The sequence below is a fragment of the Pelophylax lessonae genome (assembly GCF_965119305.1).
Source record: "Pelophylax lessonae genome assembly, chromosome: 2".
Taxonomy (NCBI): Eukaryota; Metazoa; Chordata; class Amphibia; order Anura; family Ranidae; genus Pelophylax; species Pelophylax lessonae.
In genome coordinates this window covers 726,476,988-726,503,962 of record NC_138769.1, presented here as the reverse complement: position 1 = coordinate 726,503,962, position 26,975 = coordinate 726,476,988, and the positions used below count along the sequence as shown (strand labels likewise).

At 50.8% G+C, this 26,975-nt stretch overlaps 1 protein-coding gene across 2 annotated transcripts in view; it reads right to left on the bottom strand.

Annotated features, from left to right (window-relative positions):
• LOC309545541 (putative nuclease HARBI1) overlaps positions 1–14,024 on the bottom strand; it is a 59,194-nt gene extending 45,170 nt beyond the window's left edge. The window contains exon 1 of one of the 2 annotated variants that reach the window (XM_082244753.1): positions 13,059–14,024. In XM_082244753.1, coding sequence (XP_082100879.1) covers positions 13,059–13,818 — 760 coding nt within the window. In that variant the 5' untranslated portion in view covers positions 13,819–14,024. The remainder of the gene's footprint in view (positions 1–13,058) is intronic. The other variant, XM_082244752.1, reaches the window with a different exon arrangement.
• Between the last annotated feature and the right edge of the window lie 12,951 nt (positions 14,025–26,975).

The following is a 26,975-nucleotide window of genomic DNA, read 5'->3' as shown; positions in this document are numbered from 1 at the left end:
CCCCGATCCCTCCATAAAGAGTACCTGTCACTGCCTATTACTGTCATTTCCCCCCCCCCCGATCCCTCCATAAAGAGTACCTGTCACTGCCTATTACTGTCACATTCCCCCCCCCCGATCCCTCCATAAAGAGTACCTGTCACTGCCTATTACTGTCACATCCCCCCCCCCCCCCCGATCCCTCCATAAAGAGTACCTGTCACTGCCTATTACTGTCACATTCCCCCCCTCCCCCCGATCCCTCCATAAAGAGTACCTGTCACTGCCTATTACTGTCATTTCCCCCCCCCCCCCCCGATCCCTCCATAAAGAGTACCTGTCACTGCCTATTACTGTCACATTCCCCCCCCCCGATCCCTCCATAAAGAGTACCTGTCACTGCCTATTACTGTCACATTCCCCCCCTCCCCCCCGATCCCTCCATAAAGAGTACCTGTCGCTGCCTATTACTGTCATATTCCCCCCCTCCCCCTGATCCCTCCATAAAGAGTACCTGTCACTGCCTATTACTGTCACATTCCCCCCCTCCCCCCCGATCCCTCCATAAAGAGTACCTGTCACTGCCTATTACTGTCACATCTCCCCCCCCCCCCGATCCCTCCATAAAGAGTACCTGTCACTGCCTATTACTGTCATATTCCCCCCCTCCCCCCCGATCCCTCCATAAAGAGTACCTGTCACTGCCTAATACTGTCACATCCCCCCCCCCCCCGATCCCTCCATAAAGAGTACCTGTCACTGCCTATTACTGTCATTTCCCCCCCCCCCCGATCCCTCCATAAAGAGTACCTGTCACTGCCTATTACTGTCACATTCCCCCCCCCCCGATCCCTCCATAAAGAGTACCCGTCACTGCCTATTACTGTCATATTCCCACCCTCCCCCCCGATCCCTCCATAAAGAGTACCTGTCACTGCCTAATACTGTCACATCCCCCCCCCCCCCGATCCCTCCATAAAGAGTACCTGTCACTGCCTATTACTGTCATTTCCCCCCCCCCCCCGATCCCTCCATAAAGAGTACCTGTCACTGCCTATTACTGTCACATTCCCCCCCCCCGATCCCTCCATAAAGAGTACCTGTCACTGCCTATTACTGTCACATTCCCCCCCTCCCCCCCGATCCCTCCATAAAGAGGACCTGTCACTGCCTATTACTGTCACATTCCCCCCCTCCCCCCCGATCCCTCCATAAAGAGGACCTGTCACTGCCTATTACTATCATATTCCCCCCCCCCCCCGATCCCTCCATAAAGAGTACCTGTCACTGCCTATTACTGTCACATTCCCCCCCTCCCCCCCGATCCCTCCATAAAGAGTACCTGTCACTGCCTATTACTGTCACATCTCCCCCCCCCCCCCGATCCCTCCATAAAGAGTACCTGTCGCTGCCTATTACTGTCATATTCCCCCCCTCCCCCTGATCCCTCCATAAAGAGTACCTGTCACTGCCTATTACTGTCACATTCCCCCCCTCCCCCCGATCCCTCCATAAAGAATACCTGTCACTGCCTATTACTATCATATTCCCCCCCTCCCCCTGATCCCTCCATAAAGAGTACCTGTCACTGCCTATTACTGTCACATTCCCCCCCTCCCCCCGATCCCTCCATAAAGAATACCTGTCACTGCCTATTACTGTCATTTCCCCCCCCCCCCCGATCCCTCCATAAAGAGTACCTGTCACTGCCTATTACTGTCACATTCCCCCCCCCCGATCCCTCCATAAAGAGTACCTGTCACTGCCTATTACTGTCACATCCCCCCCCTCCCCCCGATCCCTCCATAAAGAATACCTGTCACTGCCTATTACTATCATATTCCCCCCCTCCCCCTGATCCCTCCATAAAGAGTACCTGTCACTGCCTATTACTGTCACATTCCCCCCCTCCCCCCCGATCCCTCCATAAAGAGTACCTGTCACTGCCTATTACTGTCACATCTCCCCCCCCCCCCGATCCCTCCATAAAGAGTACCTGTCGCTGCCTATTACTGTCATATTCCCCCCCTCCCCCTGATCCCTCCATAAAGAGTACCTGTCACTGCCTATTACTATCATATTCCCCCCTCCCCCCCGATCCCCCCATAAAGAGTACCTGTCACTGCCTATTACTGTCACATCTCCCCCCCCCCCCGATCCCTCCATAAAGAGTACCTGTCACTGCCTATTACTGTCACATTCCCCCCCTCCCCCCGATCCCTCCATAAAGAGTACCTGTCACTGCCTATTACTGTCATATTCCCCCCCTCCCCCCCGATCCCTCCATAAAGAGTACCTGTCACTGCCTATTACTATCATATTCCCCCCCCCCCCCGATCCCTCCATAAAGAGTACCTGTCACTGCCTATTACTGTCACATTCCCCCCCTCCCCCCGATCCCTCCATAAAGAGGACCTGTCACTGCCTATTACTGTCACATTCCCCCCCCCCCCCCCCTGATCCCTCCATAAAGAATACCTGTCACTGCTATTACTGTCACATCTCCCCCCCCCCCTCCCCCCCATAAAGAGTACCTGTCACTGCCTATTACTGTCACATTCCCACCCTCCCCCCCGATCCCTCCATAAAGAGTACCTGTCACTGCCTATTACTGTCATATTTCCCCCCTCCCCCCCGATCCCTCCATAAAGAGTACCTGTCACTGCCTATTACTGTCATATTTCCCCCCTCCCCCCCGATCCCTCCATAAAGATTACCTGTCACTGCCTATTACTGTCACATTAACCCCCTCCCCCCCGATCCCTCCATAAAGAGTACCTGTCACTGCCTATTACTATCATATTCCCCCCTCCCCCCGATCCCCCCATAAAGAGGACCCGTCACTGCCTATTACTGTCACATTCCCCCCCTCCCCCCGATCCCTCCATAAAGAGTACCTGTCACTGCCTATTACTGTCACATTCCCCCCCTCCCCCCGATCCCTCCATAAAGAGTACCTGTCACTGCCTATTACTGTCACATTCCCCCGATCCCTCCATAAAGAGTACCTGTCACTGCCTATTACTGTCACATTCCCCCCCTCCCCCCGATCCCTCCATAAAGAGTACCTGTCACTGCCTATTACTGTCACATTCCCCCGATCCCTCCATAAAGAGTACCTGTCACTGCCTATTACTGTCATATTCCCACCCTCCCCCCGATCCCTCCATAAAGAGTACCTGTCACTGCCTATTACTGTCACATTCCCCCCCCCCTCCCCCCGATCCCTCCATAAAGAATACCTGTCACTGGCTATTACTATCATATTCCCCCCCTCCCCCCGATCCCTCCATAAAGAGTACCTGTCACTGCCTATTACTGTCACATTCCCACCCTCCCCCCCGATCCCTCCATAAAGAGTACCTGTCACTGCCTATTACTGTCACATTCCCCCCCCCCCGATCCCTCCATAAAGAGTACCCGTCACTGCCTATTACTGTCATATTCCCCCCCTCCCCCCCGATCCCTCCATAAAGAGTACCTGTCACTGCCTATTACTGTCACATTAACCCCCTCCCCCCCGATCCCTCCATAAAGAGTACCTGTCACTGCCTATTACTGTCACATTCCCCCCGATCCCTCCATAAAGAGTACCTGTCACTGCCTATTACTGTCACATCCCCCCCCCCCCCCCGATCCCTCCATAAAGAGTACCTGTCACTGCCTATTACTGTCACATTCCCCCCGATCCCTCCATAAAGAGTACCTGTCACTGCCTATTACTGTCACATTCCCCCCCCCCGATCCCTCCATAAAGAGTACCCGTCACTGCCTATTACTGTCATATTCCCACCCTCCCCCCCGATCCCTCCATAAAGAGTACCTGTCACTGCCTAATACTGTCACATCCCCCCCCCCCCGATCCCTCCATAAAGAGTACCTGTCACTGCCTATTACTGTCATTTCCCCCCCCCCCCCGATCCCTCCATAAAGAGTACCTGTCACTGCCTATTACTGTCACATTCCCCCCCCCCGATCCCTCCATAAAGAGTACCTGTCACTGCCTATTACTGTCACATTCCCCCCCTCCCCCCCGATCCCTCCATAAAGAGGACCTGTCACTGCCTATTACTGTCACATTCCCCCCCTCCCCCCCGATCCCTCCATAAAGAGGACCTGTCACTGCCTATTACTATCATATTCCCCCCCCCCCCCGATCCCTCCATAAAGAGTACCTGTCACTGCCTATTACTGTCACATTCCCCCCCTCCCCCCCGATCCCTCCATAAAGAGTACCTGTCACTGCCTATTACTGTCACATCTCCCCCCCCCCCCGATCCCTCCATAAAGAGTACCTGTCGCTGCCTATTACTGTCATATTCCCCCCCTCCCCCTGATCCCTCCATAAAGAGTACCTGTCACTGCCTATTACTGTCACATTCCCCCCCTCCCCCCGATCCCTCCATAAAGAATACCTGTCACTGCCTATTACTGTCATTTCCCCCCCCCCCCCGATCCCTCCATAAAGAGTACCTGTCACTGCCTATTACTGTCACATTCCCCCCCCCCGATCCCTCCATAAAGAGTACCTGTCACTGCCTATTACTGTCACATTCCCCCCCTCCCCCCCGATCCCTCCATAAAGAGTACCTGTCACTGCCTATTACTGTCACATCCCCCCCCTCCCCCCGATCCCTCCATAAAGAATACCTGTCACTGCCTATTACTATCATATTCCCCCCCTCCCCCTGATCCCTCCATAAAGAGTACCTGTCACTGCCTATTACTGTCACATTCCCCCCCTCCCCCCCGATCCCTCCATAAAGAGTACCTGTCGCTGCCTATTACTGTCATATTCCCCCCCTCCCCCTGATCCCTCCATAAAGAGTACCTGTCACTGCCTATTACTGTCACATTCCCCCCCTCCCCCCCGATCCCTCCATAAAGAGTACCTGTCGCTGCCTATTACTGTCATATTCCCCCCCTCCCCCTGATCCCTCCATAAAGAGTACCTGTCACTGCCTATTACTGTCACATCCCCCCCCTCCCCCCGATCCCTCCATAAAGAATACCTGTCACTGCCTATTACTATCATATTCCCCCCCTCCCCCTGATCCCTCCATAAAGAGTACCTGTCACTGCCTATTACTGTCACATTCCCCCCCTCCCCCCCGATCCCTCCATAAAGAGTACCTGTCACTGCCTATTACTGTCACATCTCCCCCCCCCCCCGATCCCTCCATAAAGAGTACCTGTCGCTGCCTATTACTGTCATATTCCCCCCCTCCCCCTGATCCCTCCATAAAGAGTACCTGTCACTGCCTATTACTATCATATTCCCCCCTCCCCCCCGATCCCCCCATAAAGAGTACCTGTCACTGCCTATTACTGTCACATCTCCCCCCCCCCCCGATCCCTCCATAAAGAGTACCTGTCACTGCCTATTACTGTCACATTCCCCCCCTCCCCCCGATCCCTCCATAAAGAGTACCTGTCACTGCCTATTACTGTCATATTCCCCCCCTCCCCCCGATCCCTCCATAAAGAGTACCTGTCACTGCCTATTACTGTCATATTCCCCCCCTCCCCCCCGATCCCCCCATAAAGAGTACCTGTCACTGCCTATTACTGTCACATCTCCCCCCCCCCCCGATCCCTCCATAAAGAGTACCTGTCACTGCCTATTACTGTCACATTCCCCCCCTCCCCCCGATCCCTCCATAAAGAGGACCTGTCACTGCCTATTACTGTCACATTCCCCCCCCCCCCCCCCCTGATCCCTCCATAAAGAATACCTGTCACTGCTATTACTGTCACATCTCCCCCCCCCCCTCCCCCCCATAAAGAGTACCTGTCACTGCCTATTACTGTCACATTCCCACCCTCCCCCCCGATCCCTCCATAAAGAGTACCTGTCACTGCCTATTACTGTCATATTTCCCCCCTCCCCCCCGATCCCTCCATAAAGAGTACCTGTCACTGCCTATTACTGTCATATTTCCCCCCTCCCCCCCGATCCCTCCATAAAGATTACCTGTCACTGCCTATTACTGTCACATTAACCCCCTCCCCCCCGATCCCTCCATAAAGAGTACCTGTCACTGCCTATTACTATCATATTCCCCCCTCCCCCCGATCCCCCCATAAAGAGGACCCGTCACTGCCTATTACTGTCACATTCCCCCCCTCCCCCCGATCCCTCCATAAAGAGTACCTGTCACTGCCTATTACTGTCACATTCCCCCCCTCCCCCCGATCCCTCCATAAAGAGTACCTGTCACTGCCTATTACTGTCACATTCCCCCGATCCCTCCATAAAGAGTACCTGTCACTGCCTATTACTGTCACATTCCCCCCCTCCCCCCGATCCCTCCATAAAGAGTACCTGTCACTGCCTATTACTGTCACATTCCCCCGATCCCTCCATAAAGAGTACCTGTCACTGCCTATTACTGTCATATTCCCACCCTCCCCCCGATCCCTCCATAAAGAGTACCTGTCACTGCCTATTACTGTCACATTCCCCCCCCCCTCCCCCCGATCCCTCCATAAAGAATACCTGTCACTGGCTATTACTATCATATTCCCCCCCTCCCCCCGATCCCTCCATAAAGAGTACCTGTCACTGCCTATTACTGTCACATTCCCACCCTCCCCCCCGATCCCTCCATAAAGAGTACCTGTCACTGCCTATTACTGTCACATTCCCCCCCCCCCGATCCCTCCATAAAGAGTACCCGTCACTGCCTATTACTGTCATATTCCCCCCCTCCCCCCCGATCCCTCCATAAAGAGTACCTGTCACTGCCTATTACTGTCACATTAACCCCCTCCCCCCCGATCCCTCCATAAAGAGTACCTGTCACTGCCTATTACTGTCACATTCCCCCCGATCCCTCCATAAAGAGTACCTGTCACTGCCTATTACTGTCACATCCCCCCCCCCCCCCCGATCCCTCCATAAAGAGTACCTGTCACTGCCTATTACTATCATATTCCCCCCCTCCCCCCGATCCCTCCATAAAGAGTACCTGTCACTGCCTATTACTGTCACATTCCCCCCCCCCTCCCCCCGATCCCCCCATAAAGAGTACCTGTCACTGCCTATTACTGTCACAAGGGATGTTTACATTGCTTGTGACAGCAATAAAAGTGATCAGATTTTTTTTTTTTTTTTTTAAACTGCTAAAAAAAAAAGAAATAATAAACTAAATAGGGAATTTTTTTTTTTTTTAAAAGCACATCTGTCGCCGTGAGCTCACGCAGGAAGGAGACCGCATATGTAAGTCGCGCCCGCAAATGAAAACAGTGTTCAAACCACACATAAGAGGTAACGCCGCGATCGCAAGAGCGAGAGCAATACTTTAAAAAAAAAAAAAAGAGCTCCTCTGTAACTCTAAACTGGTAACCGTTAAAATTTTTTAAAGCGTCGCCTATGGAGATTTTTAAGTAGCGCAGTTTGTTGCCATTCCAGTGTGCGCAATTTTATACCGTAACATGTTAGGTATCTATTTACTCAGCCTCAGCGTGACATCATCTCTCACAATATACAAAATAATTGGGCTAACTTTACAGTTTCGTTTTTTTAAATGCAGGGAAATTTATTTTTTCCAAGAAAATGGCGTTTGAAAGATCACTGTGCAAATACCGAGTGAAAAAAAATATTGCAACGACCGCCATTTTATTCTCCAGAACCTTTGCTAAAAAAATATATATAATGTTTGAGGGTTCCAAGTAATTTTCTAGCTAAAAATACTGATTTTAACTTGTAAACAACAAATGTCAGAAATAGACCTGGTCCTTAATAAGCTCGCCCAATCGGAAAGCTCGCCGTTCGGTGTCAAGACGTTTCTGGAATAAGGTGACCAGATTTTTTAAATGAAATCCGAGGACACTTTTTTTTATTGGCAAATGGCACAGGACTGCTTAATACACAGAGCGCTGGGCACAGGACTGCTTAATACACAGAGCGCTGGGCACAGGACTACATAATACACAGAGCGCTGGGCACAGGACTACATAATACACAGAGCGCTGGGCACAGGACTGCATAATACACAGAGTGCTGGGTACAGGACTGCTTAATACACAGAGCGCTGGGCATAGGACTGCTTAATACACAGAGCGCTGGGCATAGAACTACATAATACACAGAGCGCTGGGCATAGAACTACATAATACACAAGACGCTGGGCACAGGATTGCATAATTCACAGAGTGCTGGGCACAGGACTGCATAATACACAGAGCTCTGGGCATATGATTAAATAATACACAGAGTGCTAGGTATAGGACTGCATATTACAGAGTCCTGGGCACAGGACTGCATAATATACAGAGCGGTGGGCACAGGACTGCATAACACACAAAGCACTGGGTACAGGATTCCATAATACACAGAGTCCTGGGCACAGGACTGCATAAACTACAGAGTGCTGGGCACAAGACTGCATAATACACAAGGTGGTGGGTACAGGACTGCATATTACACAGGGCGGTGGGTACAGGACTGCATAATACACAGAGCACTGGGCACAGGACTACATAATACACAGAGCGCTGGGCACAGGACTACATAATACACAGAGCGCTGGGCACAGGACTACATAATACACAGAGCGCTGGGCACAGGACTGCATATTACACAGGGCGCTGGGCACAGGAATGCATATTACACAGGGCGCTGGGCACAGGAATGCATAATACACAAGGTGGTGGGTACAGGACTGCATAATACACAGAGCGCTGGGCACAGGACTACATAATACACAGAGCGCTGGGCACAGGACTGCATATTACACAGGGCGCTGGGCACAGGACTGCATATTACACAGGGCGCTGGGCACAGGAATGCATAATACACAAGGTGGTGGGTACAGGACTGCATATTACACAGGGCGGTGGGCACAGGAATGCATAATACACAGAGTGCTGGGCACAGGACTGCATAATACACAGAGCGCTGGCCACAGGACTGCATAATACACAGAGCGCTGGGCACAGGACTACATAATACACAGAGCGCTGGGCACAGGACTGCATAATACACAGAGCGCTGGGCACAGGACTGCATAATACACAGAGAGCTGGGCACAGGACTGCATAATACACAGAGCGCTGGGCACAGGACTGCATAATACACAGAGCGGTGGGCACAGGACTGCATATTACACAGAGCGCTGGCCACAGGACTGCATAATACACAGAGCGCTGGGCACAGGACTACATAGCACACATAGCGCTGGGCACAGGACTGCATAATACACAGAGCGCTGGGCACAGGACTACATAATACACAGAGAGCTGGGCACAGGACTGCATAATACACAGAGTGCTGGGTACAGGACTACATAGCACACAGAGCGCTGGGCACAGGACTGCATAATACACAGAGCGCTGGGCACAGGATTGCATAATTCACAGAGCACTGGGCACAGGACTGCATAATACACAGAGCACTGGGCACAGGACTGCATAATACACAGAGCACTGGGCACAGGACTGCATAATACACAGATTACTGGGCACAGGACTGCATAATACACAGAGACGTCGGCATTCGAGCCACCAGGCTGTTTCTCAGGCAGCATGGGATACCTTGTCCACTGTATTCTGGCCCTGAATCTGGGGACAAAACCAGGGACAGGCTTGCTCCAGGGGACAGTGTCCTCAGTCCGGGGGCTGTCCCCGGAAACCAGACGTCTGGTCACCCCATTCTAGAAGGCCAACAAATATGCATACCCTTGGTAGGAACTGGTTGAAATTGATCGTTTCATCATCATTATTATTATAGTACAGGATTTATATAGCACCAACAGTTTGTGCAGCGCTTTACAACGTGAGGGCAGACAGTGCAGTTACAATACAGGAGGAAGGAGAGGGCCCTGCTCGATCGAGTTCACAATCTAGAAGGGAGGGTCAAGTGATAGAAAAGGTAATAAGGGGGGGGGGATGAGTTGATGGAGAAAATAAAAGTACAGTTGTGAGGTGGAGGCAGGAAAGAAGGCTTTTCAGGGATTGCCCATAAGTGGATAGAGTTGGGAGTTAGACAGATTGGGGTAGGGAATTCCAAAGGATGGGAGAGGCTCTGAAGAAGTCCTGGAGGCCACCATGGAATAAGATGAGAAGAGAGCTAGAGAGCAGGAGGTCTTGGGAGGAATGAAGAGTACAATTTGGTTGGTATTTTCAGACTAGGTTAGTGATGTATCTGGGGGCCGAGTTGTGGACGGCTTTGTAAGTTGTTGTTAGTATTTTGAATTTTAATTATTGGGTGAGTGGCAGCCAATGGAGAGATTGGCAGAGAGGGGTAGCAGATGCTGAACGGTTGGTAAGGTGGAGGAGTCTGGCATCGGCATTCATGATGGACTGAAGAGGCAGGAGATGACCAGGGAGAGGACACTTTGTGGTGTCATTGGTTAGGAATTGACGTATTCTGGAGATGTTGCGGCGGTTGAGACGGCAAGCTTTGGAGAGTGATTGGATGTGTCTCATCAATCTGTATTACGATGAGTTCTGCAACACACACACATATAATTATTCGATCGATCAGAAGCGATCGACAGAATGCTGCCACGACCAACCGGCAGATATTAAAATTATTTATGAGCTTCCTAGATGATCCAATGGAGGAGCTGTTTGGATTTTTATTCAATTTAATCGTTTAAGTCACACTGAATGATCGTTTTTTTTTCAGTAGGGTGGGGGAGGAACAGATGTATATTGCTGTCAATGTCCCCATTGAGGGGGGGAATTCTCCACACCTCCTGGGTGTCACACACAACAGGAAGAACAGGAAATACCCTTGAAGAGGACACACTTGGTACTTAACCACTTCAATACCGGGCCCTTTCACCCCCTTCCTGCCCAGGCCAATTTTCAGCTTTCGGTGCTGTCGCACTTTGAATGACAATTGCGCGGTCATGCTACACTGTACCCATATGACATTTTTATCATTTGTTTCACACAAATAGAGCTTTCTTTTGGTGGTATTTAATCACTGCTGGGTTTTTTATTTCTTACAAAAAAAAAAAAAGAATAAAGACAGAAAATTTTGAAAAAAAAAAAAAAAAGGTTTTTCTTATTTTCTGTGAGTAAATTTTGAAAATAATGTTTCTCCTTCACTGATGTGCACTGATGAGGCGGCACTGATGAGGTGGCATTGATGAGGCGGTACTAATATGCCACACTGATGGGCACTGGTAGGTGGCACCGATGAGCACTGATAGGAGGCACTGGTAGGTGGCACTGATGAGCACTGATAGGAGGCACTGAGAGGTGGCACTGATGGGCAGCCTTGATAAGCACTGATGAGGCGGCATTGATGAGGAGATACTAATATGCCACACTGATGGGCACTGATAGGTGGCACTGATGGGCACTGAGAGGTGGCACTGATGGGCGGCACTGATGGGCAGCCTTGATAAGCACTGATGAGGCGGCATTGATGAGGAGATACTAATATGCCACACTGATGGGCACTGAGAGGTGGCACTGATGGGCAGCCTTGATAAGCACTGATGGGCACTGACGGGCGACACTGATGGGCAGCACAGATGAGCAGGCACTGACTGGCAGCACTATGGGCACTGATGGTGGGCACTGTGGGCACTGATGGGCATTGGTTGGGGGGACTTTTGGGCACGTTTTTTTTACTTCACAGTAATCAGGGCACTGATGATCAGTGCCCTGATTACCTGTCCTATTCTCCCCTCTGAGGAAGAGCCACTCATCGGCACTGAGAGGTGGCACTGATGGGCAGCCTTGATAAGCACTGATGGGCACTGACAGGTGACACTGATGGGCAGCACAGATGAACAGGCACTGACTGGCAGCACTATGGGCACTGATGGTGGGCACTGTGGGCACTGATGGGCATTGGTTGGGGGGACCTTTGGGCACGTTTTTTTACTTCACAGTAATCAGGGCACTGATGATCAGTGCCCTGATTACCTGTCCTATTCTCCCCTCTGAGGAAGAGCCACTGATCGGCTCTCCTCGCCACACACAGCGTGAGGCGAGGAGAGCCGATAAACACCACTTCCTCATTGACATGTGACCGGCTGTGACCGCTAAGCCGATGGGTAAAGAGCCATGTCATTGGCTCTATACCAAGATCGGGGTCACTCCGTGTCCTAGTAATGCGGCACGGCCTCGATAGCCGCACTGCTCGCCCCCGCTGGCGCACGAGAGTGGTCGTTCTGGTGCGCCGTCATATGACGGCGTCCCAGAACGAGAGCCGCACCGCTCCGCCGTCATTTGACAGTAGGCGGGCAGCAAGGTGGTTAAAGCGGAACATCACCCAAAAGGGGAAGTTCCACTTGTTTGCACCCTCCACTGCCACATTTGAAACTTTTTTTGGGGGCGCGGGGGTACCTGGTTTTGACATCGCATCTTTCTTACTTCCGGTCAGATGCGTTGTGGCGATCTGAGCGGACGTTCGGCCCTCTCTACTTACCTTGCAGTCTTCTGGAACGCACACACAGGTCCCAGAAGACAGCGGGACCATTCACAAAGCACAGCGTGGCTCATGTATGTGCGGTAGGAAACCTGGCTATGAAGCTGCAAGACGTCACTTCCGGTTTCCCTTACTTGAGATGTCGGCGCCCAACCCCTGAAGCCGATTGAGGAATTGGCTCGGGTGAGGACATCGCTGAATCCCTGGACAGGTAAGTGTTGTACAGTATTTGTAGCTGCTGACTTTTAGTGCCGGTTCACACTGAAGCGGCACGACTTCGGGGGGGCGACCTGTGAAGTCGCGTGCACTGCTGTGCACCGTGACTTCGGCGCGACTTGCACGGACTTCATATAATGAATGTCTATGCATGTCACTCCGAGGTCGCCCCGAAGTAGTACAGGAACCTTTTTCTAAGTCGGAGCAACTTGTGTCGCTCCTATTAGAAGGGGTCCTGTAGCAGTCAACGGACCGCGACTTTTCAGGCTGGCAAGTCGCCTGACAAGTCGCGGCAGTGTGAATGGGCTCTTAATGTTTTTTTTTTTTTGGGGGGGGGGAGCCTGGAGCTCCTCTTTAGAACCTGACAGGGGTTTTAACCCTTCCCCACTCCATCCAAAACTGAAAAAAAATAACATTTGGGCCGGAGCTGGCCTTTAATTTTCCAGGAGCGCGCGTGCAAGCGGCTTACCCACGAGCCATCCGTCCGGCATCTGCCTCTGCGTGAACTTGTCGTAAAGGGCGGACTGCCGCAGGATGTAGGAGTTGTGGCAGCTGCCCGGAAAGGCGGCGTTGACGCTCATGATGCGCAGGTGGGAATCGCACACCACCTGCACGTTGAGGGAGTGGAAGTCCTTCCAGTTGCGGAACACCTCCTCCCTCTCCCGCGGCGGCGCCAGGGCGATGTGGGTGCAGTCGATGGCGCCCAGGCAGTTTGGCATCCCCCCCAAAAGGAAGAAGTCCTGCTTCACCCTCTGCCAGTCCGCTGAGGACGAGGGGAAATGGATGAGGCGCCTGGAGTGCTTGAGAATGGCCTCCACCACCTGCTTGAGGATCCTGGAGAAGGTCGGCTGGCTCATACCGATGAGGAGCGAGGTGACCGGCTGGAAGGTGGCGTTGCCCAAGAAGTACAAGACCGCTAGCAGCTTGCACATCCCGGGCAGAGCCTTATTCCTCCTGGTCTGTGGCTCCAGGTCCTCGCCGACCAGCTCGAAGAGCTCTTGGATGGCAGAACGGTTGAGCCGGTACCTCCTCACCACCTCGTCGTCGGACAGCTCGTCCAAAAGGTACGCACGCCTCCTGAACATGCGGGGCTGCCGGACTCTCACGGGCGCCAACGGACTCGGGGCTCCCCCTTCGGCGTCCGCGGGGGGCTGCTGGGCCTCCTCCCCGAGAGAGCCCTCGGCTGCTGTCATCTGCAGGACATCGCTGTCGTCCTGAGAGCTGGTCATTGTTCCCACGACGAGCCTTGCTGCCTGGGGCCTGGGGGAACAATGTCTGTGTAATGTGGGCTGGCTTTCACCCTAGCACAACCATCCCCCTAAACTATGGTGTCCAGGCGTGGGACACAAAGGTCTCGTCTGCGTTTTCTCCGCCAGTACGACCCTACAGGGACTAAAGGGATGGAAAAGGTCCTCTAGAATGTTCAGTGTGCAGAAATGAGGAGTAATCCTCTAATTGTTGGGATCTGTGATGGAATGAGACATGGGATTACCTGCTGATCTATGAAGGGGGCTCCCTGCATTCTTCTGGTGGCCATACATGCTTTGATAAATGATCGATTTCTTTTCCCATTGATCTCTCCCAATAGGGATCATCCATCTATAGTCCACAACCCATCTGATTGATAGGCAACACATGGAGAAGTGGACTTTGATTGATAGTTGGATATACAGTACCATGGTGAGTTATCAGTCGCATCTCTGCTTTCCCCATACAAAGTCATGATCTGATCGATCAAAATATGATCGATCTCATAAACAGATCCCAGTGTCCAGATAGCAGCACACAGCCAGTAAGGAACTACAAGTCCCAGCAAACCCAATATCCACATAGCAGCATGGGGCCCATATGGAACGTCAAGTCCCATTAGTCCCTCTGCCCAGATAGCAGCACACACCCAATATGGAACATTAGGTCTCAACGGTACACAGCCAATACACAACTATAAGTCCCAGCAGTCCCACTGGCCGGCCAATACGGAACTACAATTCCCGGCAGTCCCTGTGTCCTGATAGCAGCACCCAGCCAGTACAGAACTACAAGTCCTATCAGTCCCAGTGTCCTGCTAATACAGGACTACAAGTACCTGCAGTCACAGTGTCCTGATAGCTGAATACGGCCAATATGGAACTACAAGTCCCAGCAGTCCCTGTGTCCTGATAGCAGCACACAGTACGGAACTACAAGTCCCATCAGTCCCAGTGTCCCGCTAATACAGAACTACAAGTCCCAGCAGTCCCAGTGTCCTGATAGCAGCACACAGCCAATACAGAACTACAAGTCCCATCAGTCCCAGTGTCCAGCTTATACAGGACTACAAGTCCTATCAGTCCCAGTGTCCAGCTTATAAAGAACTACAAGTCCTATCAGTCCCAGTGTCCCGCTAATACAGGACTACAAGTACCTGCAGTCGCAGTGTCCTGATATCAGCATACAGCCAATATGGAACTACAAGTCCCAGAAATCCCAGTGTCCTGATAGCAGCACACAGCCAATATTGAACTACAAATCCCAACAGTCCCTGTGTCCAGATAGCAGGATACAGTAAATATGGAACTACAAGTCCCAGAAATCCCAGTGTCCTGATAGCAGCATACAGCCAATTTGGAACTACAAGTCCCAGCAGTCCCAGTGTCCTGATAGCATACGGCAAATATGGAACTACAAGTCCCAGTAATCCCAGTGTCCAGATAGCAGCATACAACCAATAAGGAACTACAAGTCCCAGCAAACCCAATATCCACATAGCAGCACAGGGCCCTTATGGAACTTCAAGCACACAGCCAATATGAAACTACAAATCCCAACAATCCCTGTGTCTAGACAGCATGCAGCCAATTGGGAACTACAAGTTCCAGCAGTCCCAATGTACTGATATCAGCATACAGCAAATATGGAACTGCAAGTCCCAGCAGTCCCTGTGTCCTGATAGCAGCACACAGCCAATATGGAACTACAAGTCCCAGCAGTCCCAGTGTACTGATAGCAGCATACAGCAAATATCGAGCTGCAAGTCCCAGAAGTCCCTGTGTCCTGATAGCAGCATGCAGCCAATTGGGAACTACAAGTTCCAGAAATCCCAGTGTCCTGATAGCAGCATACAGTCAATATGGAACTACAAGTCCCAGCAGTCCCTGTGTCCTGATAGCAGCATGCAGCCAATAGGGAACTACAAGTCCCAGCAGTCCCTGTGTCCTGATAGCAGCATGCAGCCAATAGGGAACTACAAGTCCCAGCAGTCAATGAGTCCTGATAGCAGGTAATACAGGACTACAAGTCCCAACAATCCCAGTGTCCAAATAGTAGCACACAGCCAATGCAAAAGCTACAAGTCCCAGTGTCTAAATAGCAGCATACAGACAATAGGGAACTACAAGTCCCAGTAGTCCCTGTGTCCTGATAGCAGCACACAGCCAATACAGAACTACATGTCCCATCTGTCAAAGTGACCAGCTAATAAAGGACTACAAGTCCTATCAGTCCCAGTCAGTGTTGCCAACCCCCCGGAGGGAAATTTACTGGCAGAATGTCCAAAATTTACGGACGGCACAAATTTTTTACTGGCATTGCAAAAATGTACATAAACAGGCTGTTTTCAGTGCTAAACCGTGCAAATATCAATACTTAAACTATAAACATGTAGATAGAGCTATTAGCAATGTGTTTAGGTTAAACAAAAGTCAAAAACCATATTTCTCCATTTACATGAAGATCAGATTAATATAACCCAGCCAGCACAGCGTTCCCCCATATATCAGAGTGTGCAGGATTTCCCTTACAGTGTAACTCTGACATAAAGAGGAATGCTGCAGATCTTGATTTAAGGGGCAACTCTGATTTAAGAGGGGGCTCTGGTGACCAGAAACCGCCTTATATCAGAGTCCACTGCATTCCCCTTTACATCAGAGTTCCCTTTTACATCAGAGTCCGCAGAGTTCCCCCTTTGCACTGTAAGGGGAGAATCCTGCAGACTCTGATGTAGAGAGGAATATCAGGAACTCTGATGGGGGGTGGGGGGACTCTGGTGACCAGAGACCACCTTCCACAGATTAATTACACTAAGGTAAGGGGGGGATTCCCTGCTATAAGGGGGAAACCTTTATATCAGTTCCCCCTTACATTACTGTATTCACCCAGCCCTTGCATCAGTGACCCCCCCTTAGCCTGGCCTGGCAGTGCTGTCACTTACCTGAGGGTGGTCAGAGGCTGCGGAAATGATACGGGAGGTGGTCAGATGCTGTGGACATCATACAGGAGGTGGTTAGAGGCTGCGAACGTGATACCGGAGGAGGTCAGAGACTGCGAACGTTCTACAGGAGATGGTCAGAGGCTGCGCGGACATGGTACAGGAGGTATTTAGAGGCTGCAGACACCCCCCATTCCCCCCCCAACAGTAGTGTCCTAATCTGCTCCACTTCACCCTCCACATCAGTGTCCACCTCTGCCACCTTTTACATCACCCTCCCACAGCAGAGTCCTCCTCTGCCCACCTTCATATACCCTCTACAGCACTGTCCTTCTGTGCCCCCTTCAGCCCCCATAGTACTGTCCTTCTGTGTCCCCTTCAGCCCCCATAGTACTGTCCTGTGTCCCCTTCAGCCCCCATAGTACTGTCCTTCTGTGTCCCCTTCAGCCCCCATAGTACTGTCCTTCTGTGTCCCCTTCAGCCCCCATAGTACTGTCCTGTGTCCCCTTCAGCCCCCATAGTACTGTCCTTCTGTGTCCCCTTCAGCCCCCATAGTACTGTCCTTCTGTGTCCCCTTCAGCCCCCATAGTACTGTCCTTCTGTGTCCCCTTCAGCCCCCATAGTACTGTCCTGTGTCCCCTTCAGCCCCCATAGTACTGTCCTTCTGTGTCCCCTTCAGCCCCCATAGTACTGTCCTTCTGTGTCCCCTTCAGCCCCCATAGTACTGTCCTGTGTCCCCTTCAGCCCCCATAGTACTGTCCTTCTGTGCCCTCTTCAGACCAAATAGTACTGTCCTTCTGTGTCCCCTTCAGACCCCATAGTACTGTCCTTCTGTGCCCCCTTCAGCCCCCATAGTACTGTCCTTCTGTGTCCCCTTCAGCCCCCATAGTACTGTCCTTCTGTGCCCCCTTCAGCCCCCATAGTACTGTCCTTCTGTGCCCCCTTCAGCCCCCATAGTACTGTCCTTCTGTGCCCCCTTCAGCCCCCATAGTACTGTCCTTCTGTGCCCCCTTCAGCCCCCATAGTACTGTCCTTCTGTGCCCCCTTCAGCCCCCATAGTACTGTCCTTCTGTGCCCCCTTCAGACCCCATAGTACTGTCCTTCTGTGCCCCCTTCAGACCCCATAGTACTGTCCTTCTGTGTCCCCTTCAGAATCAGCCCCCACAGCACTGTCATTCCCTGTCCCCTTCAGCCCCCATAGGCACTGTCATTCCCTGTCCCCTTCAGCCCCCACAGGCACTGTCATTCCCTGTCCCCTTTAGTCCTCACAGGCACTGTAATTCCCTGTCCCCTTTAGTCCCCACAGGCACTTTCATTCCCTGTCCCCTTTAGTCCCCACAGGCACTGTCATTCCCAATTTCCCTGTTCCCTTTAGTCCCCACAGGCACTGTCATTCCCAATTTCCCTGTCCCCTTTAGTCCCCACAGGCACTGTCATTCCCAATTGCCCTGTCCCCTTTAGTCCCCACAGGCACTGTCATTCCCAATTTCCCTGTCCCCTTTACTCCCCACAGGCACTGTCATTCCCAATTTCCCTGTCCCCTTTAGTCCCCATAGGCACTGTCATTCCCTGTCCCCTTTAGTCCCCACAGGCACTGTCATTCCCTGTCCCCTTTAGTCCCCACAGGCACTGTCATTCCTCCCTGTCCCCTTTAGTCCCCACAGGCACTGTCATTACCAATTTCCCTGTCCCCTTTAGTCCCCACAGGCACTGTCATTCCCAATTTCCCTGTCCCCTTTAGTCCCCACAGGCACTGTCATTCCCTGTCCCCTTTAGTCCCCACAGGCACTGTCATTCCCTGTCCCCTTTAGTCCCCACAGGCACTGTCATTCCCAATTTCCCTGTCCCCTTTAGTCCCCACAGGCACTGTCATTCCCAATTTCCCTGTCCCCTTTAGTCCCCATAGGCACTGTCATTCCCTGTCCCCTTTAGTCCCCATAGGCACTGTCATTCCCTGTCCCCTTTAGTCCCCACAGGCACTGTCCTTCTCTGGCTCTGCCGGGTCTGCCCCCTTCTCACAAGTTCCATGAGTGTCCTCGGCTCCTGAGTCCTGACTGTGTGCTCCTCTTCTAGCCACAGCTACTCTCACCGTGGATCCGATAGGCTCAGGCTGCTGGGGGAGGTAGCGGCCGCGGCGGCAGTGGCGGGAACATTCTGGGCGGGCCATGGGCAGGGCACAGGCAGAGGCGGTCAGGCGGGGGAGGAGGAGATGATGACGAGACTCACTGACTGTTAGAGTGTCCGGCGATGGGACCGAGGCGCACGCCGCGCATGCGCAGTCAGATTGTCTCGCCGAAGCCATTGTTTTAACGGGCACTTTTCTCCTGCTACGGGCATTTACGGGCAGGAGAAAAGTGCCCCGAATTTACGGACTGTCCGTGAAAAAACGGACGGTTGGCAACACTGGTCCCAGTGTCCCGCTAATACAGGACTAGAAGCACAAACCCAACAGTCCCTGTGTCTAGATAGCAGCATGCAGCCAATAGGGAACTACAAGTCCCAGCAGTCGCAGTGTACTGATATCAGCATACAGCAAATATGGAACTGCAAGTCCCAGAAGTCCCTGTGTCCTGATAGCAGCATGCGACCAATAGGGAACTACAAGTCCCAGCAGTCCCTGTGTCCAGCTAATACAGGACTAAAGTCTTATCAGTCCCAATGTCCCACGAATACAGGAGTACAAGTACCTGCAGTCGCAGTGTCCTGATAGCTGCATACAGCCAATATAGAACTACAAGTCCCAGCAATGCCAGTGTCCTGATAGCAGAATACAGCCATTATGGAACTACAAGTTCTAGAAATCCCAGTGTCCAGATATCAGCACACAGTCAATATGAAACTACAAATCCCAACAGTCCCTGTGTCCAGATAGCAGGATACAGTCAATATGGAAATAAAAGTCCCAACAGTCCCAGTTTCCTGATAGCAGCATACCGCCAATATGGAACTACAACTCCCAGTAATCCCAGTGTCTAGATACCAGCACACAGCACATATGAAACTACAAATCCCAACAGTCCCTGTGTCCAGATAGCAGCATGCAGCCAATAGGGAACTACTAGTCCCAGCAGTCCCTGTGTCCTGATAGCAGCACGCAGCCAATATGGAACTACAAGTCCTGATAGCAGCTAATACAGGACTACAAGTCCCAACAATCCCAGCGTCCACATAGCAGCACACAGCCAATGCAAAAACTACAAGTTCCAGCAGTTACAGTGTCTAAATAGCAGAATACAACCAATAGGGAACTACAAGTCCCAGCAGTCCCTATGTCCTGATAGTAGCACACAGCCAATACAGAGCTACAAGTCCCATCAGTCAAAGTGACCAGCTAATAAAAGACTACGAGTCCCAGCAGCCCCAGTGTTCAGATAGCAGCATGCAGTCAATATGGAACTACAAGTCACATCAATCTCAGTGTCCAAATAGCAGCATAAAGCCAATAGGAAACTACAAGTCCCAGCAGTCCCTGTGCCCTGAAAGCAGTACACAGCCAATAAAGAACTAGGAGTAGGTTAGGGAACTCTGTAGTAGACATGGTGACCGTGTAGCGGATGAGGTTTCTGGAGGGGGCTGAGGGGCACTGTGGGACACTGTTGGGGTTATGGAGTAAGTTGAGAGACCCTGTAGCAGACTTGGTGGCCATGTAGGGGGTGAGGTTTCTGGAGGGGGCTAAGGGAAACTGTGGGAAACTGTTGGGGTTGTGGAGTAGGTTAGGAGACTTTGAGACTCTGTAGCAGACTTGGTGGCCAGGTAGGGGATGAGGTTTCTGGAGGAGGCTAAGGGGCACTGTGGGACACTGTTGGGGTTGTGACTAACTTAGGAGACCCTGTAGCAGACTTGGTGGCCAGGTAGGGGATGAGGTTTCTGGAGGGGACTAAGGGGCACTGTGGGACACTGTTGGGGTTGTGGAGTAACTTAGGAGAGTCTGTAGCAGACTTGGTGGCCATGTAGGGGATGAGGTTTTTGGAGGCGGCTGAGGTGCACTGTGGGACACTGTTGGGGTTGTGGAGTAAGTTAGGAGACCCTGTAGCAGACATGGTGACCATGTAGGGGATGGGGTTTCTGGAGAAGGCTGAGGGGCACTGTGGGACACTGTTGGGGTTGTGTAGTAGGTCAGGAGACTCTGTAGTAGACATGGTGACCGTGTAGGAGATGAGGTTTCTGGCTGGAGCTGAGGGGCACCGTGGGACACTGTTGGGGTTGTAGAATAGGTTAGGAGAGTCTGTAACAGACTTGGTGGCCGTGCAGGGGATGAGGTTTCTGGAGGGGGCTGAAGGGCATTGTGGAACACTGTTGGTGGTTTGGGGCACTATGGGGGGCTTTGCAGCAAGCTGGGAGGCACTGAGGAGGCTTAGGGCTCTCTGTGGGCCCTGGGACACTGTTGTCTACTTTTGGAGGTTGAAGCGCACCATGGGAGCTGGGAGGCAGTATGGGAGGCCAAAAGATCTTCAGCTGACTTGAGGCTCGGGAAAAAGGTGGCTCTGGCTCGACAGTGAGCCATGGTTCGGTTGTTGAGTCCCACTGTTATATATCATCTCCCAATGATCTTGCTCTTGGACAAACTGGGATACCTAGACAAGTGGCGACCCATCACGAACACATCTGAAACCCAATTTGAGTCCCAACCCCACAGTTATAGGAAACCTGATGTGGAGAAACTATTAAAACAATGCAAATTGACTTGGCAAACTTAACTGCTGAACTGCGTTGTGGCATGTTATAAATGATATGGTGCGTCTGATATTTTGGGTAAATTTTGATGCATTGCCAGTGATTTCAGTTGGCTGCCTAAATGGGCAACATAACGTAGGTTACCACACAAGGAGAATGCAAATCTGGACTGAACGCCTTTAGCCCAGGCTCTCCGGATCTGTGACTCTTCAGCGTCTCAGACCAGAGTGTGTGAGGGAAGTATGATGAGGAGCTTCATTCAGCATGAGAATATAAATACCTAACTGATAATATCTTCCTAATCAGCGTCCAGGGCTGGAAATAGAGACTTGGAGGAACCAGACACTTCAAATACACATGAAACCTCACCAGTCCCAGCAAGGAATGCAAACAGTGAACGGAGCCATGAGTCAGAACGGGTCAAAGAGACATAACAATAAGACAGTTATACTTGTGAAAGTTATATTATGGCCCCCGCATGGCCCTGTATTTATTATATGTATTTATATAGTGTTGACAGTTTACATACAACACTTTATATCAGCCCCTGCCCCCAAAGAGCTTACAATCTAAGGTCCCTGTCTTCATGCTTGTGGCAGTCAGTTTTGCTATGCCCCATGGGACTTGTAGTTCTGCAACAGCTGGAGGGCCACAGTTTGCATATCCCTGTCATATACTATGCATAAAGTACATACACATACCCCGGCCAAATAACCTACCAGCATGTCTTTAGAGTTTGAGAGGAAACTGGAGTTACATAGTTAACTTCTTCCGGTCCGCACTATAGCCGAAGTACGGCTACAGCGCGGGCTCTAATTTCCGGGAGGCCGTCTTTATACGGCCTCCCAGTGACAGGCTTCCCGCGCTCCCGTGAGCGCGCTTCGGGGAAAATCTGTGTCGGCCGTGTCCCTTGGACACAGCCAATCACAGATCGTGGTAAATGGCCAATCACAGCGGCCATTTACCACGTGATCGGCCCATGCAATGAGAGATGATCTCATATGTAAAACATATGAGATCATCTCTCATTGCCAGCTCTCCTTCCTCACACAGAGACTGCGTGTGAGGAAGGAGGAGAGCCGATCAGCCGTTTGGGGACACAGAGGAATGTAATCAAGGCACTGATCACCAGTGCCCTGATTACAACAGAGGTAAAAAAAATACAATGTGCCCACCATCAGTGCCCACAGTGCCCTCCATCAGTGCCCCCCATCAGTGCCCACAATCAGTGCCCATAGTGCTGCCAGTCAGTGCCCATCAGTGCCTGCTCATCTAGGCACTGATGAGCACTGACTGGCAGCACTATGGGCACTGAGTGTGGGCACTGATGGTGCTGCCCATCAGTGCTCATTAGTGCCGCCCATCAGTGCTCATCAGTGCCACCTGTCAGTGCTCAGCAGTGCCACCTATCAGTGCTCATCAGTGCCGCCTATCAGTGCTCATCAGTGCGGCATATTAGTACCTCCTCATCAGTGCCCATAAGTGCCACCTCATCAGTGCCCATCAGTGCAGCCTATTAGTGCCCATCAGTGCTGCCTCATTAGCGCACATCAATGAAGGAGAAAAATGTATTTATTTTCAAAATTTACTCGCAGAAAATCATTCAAAGCGTGAGAGCACTGAAAGCTGAAAATTGGCCTGGGCAGGAAGGGGGTGAAAGTGCCCGGTAGGCAAGTGGTTAATCAGGTTGAAAAAAGACACAAGTCCATCTGGCTCCACCAATAAAAAAAGAAAAAAGAAAAACAAAACCGTAATGAAAACCCAACCACACAATCCCATATACACAATCCTATACCCGCAGGTGATCCAGAGGAAGGCGAAAAAACCCCAGCAAAGCATGATCCAATTTGCTACAGCAGGGGAAAAAAAACTCCTTCCTGATCCCCTGAGAGGCAATCGGATATTCCCTGGATCAACTTTACCTATAAATATTAGTACCCATTTCTATTATGTACACCCAGGAAAGAATCCAGGCCTTTTTTAAAGCAATCTACTGAGCTGGCCAGAACCCCCTCTGGGGGGAGTCTATTGCACATTTTCACAGCTCTTACAGTGAAGAAACCTTTCCTTATTTGGAGACTAAATCCCCTTTCCTCTAGACGTAAAAAGAGTGCCCCCTTGTCCTCTGTGTTGACCTTAAAGTGAATAATATACCCGGAAGAACCAGGAAGAAACCCACACAAGCCCAGGGAAAACATGCAAAATCCATACAGGAGCACAATTAGCAAACTGAGACGGGGCGTTAAAAAACAAAAATATGAGCTACCAAGAGCGTGCCATGATCCCAAGAACAGACAAAAGAAAAAATCAACCAAGTTGTAAAACCCAACTTGGCTCAAAAGTGGACTTTATGGGCACATAATAGGATAGACTTGGACATCAAAAAGTGTATAAAAAACGTTTATTGATTTCCATTAAAAACATTAATACATAAAAAGAACCAGACCCAAGCAAATGTTCTAGTACATAAACCTGACCCAAGCATGGGTTCTAGTTCACAAACCTGACCCAAGCATGGGTTCTAGTTCATCTCACATATTAGATACACATATATAATCAAAACATACTCATAAATCATATGAGTGTTAGAGAAATTAAAAATATCTTTATAATCATTTATGTATAAGGCTGACTGTGACTCCATTTTATTCTGCTTGAATACAATCTAACTGGTTTTAACCTCCTCACATCCGTGCTACAGCCTATATACGGCTGCAGCACGGACTCGAATTTTCGGGAGGCCGTTTTTAAACGGCCTCCAGTGACACGCCCCCCCGCGCGCTCCTGGGAGCGCGCAGCGGGGAGAATCTGTGTCGGCCGTGTCCAAGGGACACGGCCGATCACAGATCGTGGTGAATGGCCAATCACAGCGGCCATTCACCACGTGATCAAGCCGTCCAATGAGAGATGATCTCATATGTAAACATATGAGATCATCTCTCATCGCCGGCGCTCCTTCCTCACACAGACACTGCAGTGTGAGGAAGGAGGGGGAGCCGACAGCCGCTGGGGACACAGAGACATGTAATCAGGGCACTGATCACCAGTGCCCTGATTACTGAAGGTAAAAAAAACACACACATTGCCCCCCCATCAGTGCCCACAGTGCCCGCCATCAGTGCCCCCCATCAATGCCCACAATCAGTGCCCATAGTGCTGCCAGTCAGTGCCCATCAGTGCCTGCTCATCTAGGCACTGATGAGCACTGACTGGCAGCACTATGGGCACTGAGTGTGGGCACTGATGGTGCTGCCCATCAGTGCTCATCAGTGCCGCCCATCAGTGCTCATCAGTGCCACCCGTCAGTGTCCATCAGTGCCATCCGTTAGTGTCCATCAGTGCCGCCTATCAGTGCCCATCAGTGCCACCCGTCAGTGCCACCTCTCAGTGCCCAGCAGTGCCACCTCTCAGTACCCAGCAGTGCCACCTCTCAGTGCCCAGCAGTGCCGCCTATCAGTGCTGCCTATCAGTGCCGCCTATCAGTGCCACCTATCAGTGCCGCCTATCAGTGCTCATCAGTGCGGCATATTAGTACCTCCTCATCAGTGCCCATAAGTGCCACCTCATCAGTGCCCATAAGTGCCACCTCATCAGTGCCCATAAGTGCAGCCTATCAGTGCCCATAAGTGCAGCCTATCAGTGCCCATCAGTGCCGCCTCATCAGCGCACATCAGTGAGGGAGAAAAATTTATTTTCAAAATTTACTCACAGAAAATAAGAAAAACTTTTTTTTTTTTTTCAAAATTTTCTGTCTTTTTTCTTTTTTTTTGTAAAAAATAAAAAACCCAGAGATGATTAAATACCACCAAAAGAAATCTCTATTTGTGTGAAAAAAATGATAAAAATTTCATATGGGTACAGTGTAGCATGACCGCGCAATTGTCATTCAAAGTGTGAGAGCGCTGAAAGCTGAAAATTGGCCTGGATGGGAAGGGTGTTTAAGTGCACAGAAGGCAAGTAGTTAAATGCCCTATACTATATATGGTAATGGCTAGATTTCAGAGTTTGTAAGATGAAACTCCTTCCCCTTTAAGGAAATGGCAATAAAAAAGACATTCCTCATTGTCCTGGGGGAAGGGTTAAGTCAGGATGTTTTAACTGTATATAAATGTGTGAGCTAGCATAAAGAATTCAGACAAGTGTCAGATACGAAGCCAACTAGGCTAGCTACTGTGTATGGAGCCCTATTCCGCGGGTCACAGGTCCCGCGGAATATTCACCCACAGAACCGGTGGGTGAATATCTGACAATCTCCTGTACTTGTCTCCTCGTATACGAGAATACATTTTTTCCTTGTATCAGATTGTGGTCTAAGGTGATTTCCCTCACAATGAGTTACATAACAAACATTGCGTAATAGTGAGAAAATACGTCTGTTCGAAAGTCAACGCGTTTTGCAGTATGCTTCGTCAGGACCAAATGCAGACGGAATTGTTCTTCTCAATATAGCGCAAGGCGGCAAAAATTGGTTTTGGGCGGACACAGGGAGTAAGTAAGGCCAAAGGTAAACTTTGTAGGAAATGTTGTACTTGGATACAACTAAGACACATCTATCCCATGAAGACTAATATACCCAGGGCCACTAGGTAGAGTCTGGATATTATAATTTGTTGTAAGTATACTAGTTAAGATGGCGTAGTAGATTTAGAGAAGAAAAACCCCAATATTAGATGTAGAATATATGATGTAGTAACTTGGGTGAAAAAAGTCAACAATAAAGAGTCCCATTTAGCCTGAGGAAATGCCCAGAACAGGGAGCCTCCCAAAATTGCTGGCCTCCCCGGGTAGTAAGGAAGGAAGGAAAAAACTCCCTTTGGCCAGGCCAGAAACTGCTCCTCTAATGTGTCGCCCTGGATGTGAAGCCTATCCTATTATGTGCCCATAAATTCCACTTTTGAGCCAAGTTGGGTCTCCCAACTTGGTTGTTTTTTTCTTTTGAGACAGAGCATTGTCACCTTATATTAGGAAGTTCTTGAACATGGACCTACATGGCAGGATCACCAAGGAGTCTTGTACTGAAAGCTGGGGGTTTTTATGGAAACATTCGAAGCCTTATTAACCACTTGCCGACCGCCGCACGACTATTTACGGCGGCGGTCAGCCCCTCCTGGGTAAAGTGACGTGTATATATACGTCACTCGCCCGCGAGCCAATAGGGGGCGAGCGCGCGCCGCCGGAGGCGCGCTCCCGCCTCCGCTCGTTCACGGACATTCCAGCGCGAGTGACCGGCAGGTCTGATGTCCGCTGGCCAACCGCGATCATCCACTGCAGAGGGAGAAAGGCAGGCGGCTAATGTAAACAAAGCCACCTGTCATTCTCCCTGGTGTAACTGCAGAGATCATACAATCCTGCTATTTAGGATCGTATGTCTCTGTGGTTACATGAAAAGCCACGCCCCTTTACAGTAAGAAGCACGCCCCTAGGGACACATTTAACCCCTGCGTCTCCAATAAAGTTAACCCCTTCCCTGCCAGTGTCATTTTTACAGTAACAGTGCATATGTATAGCACTGATTACTGTAGTAAT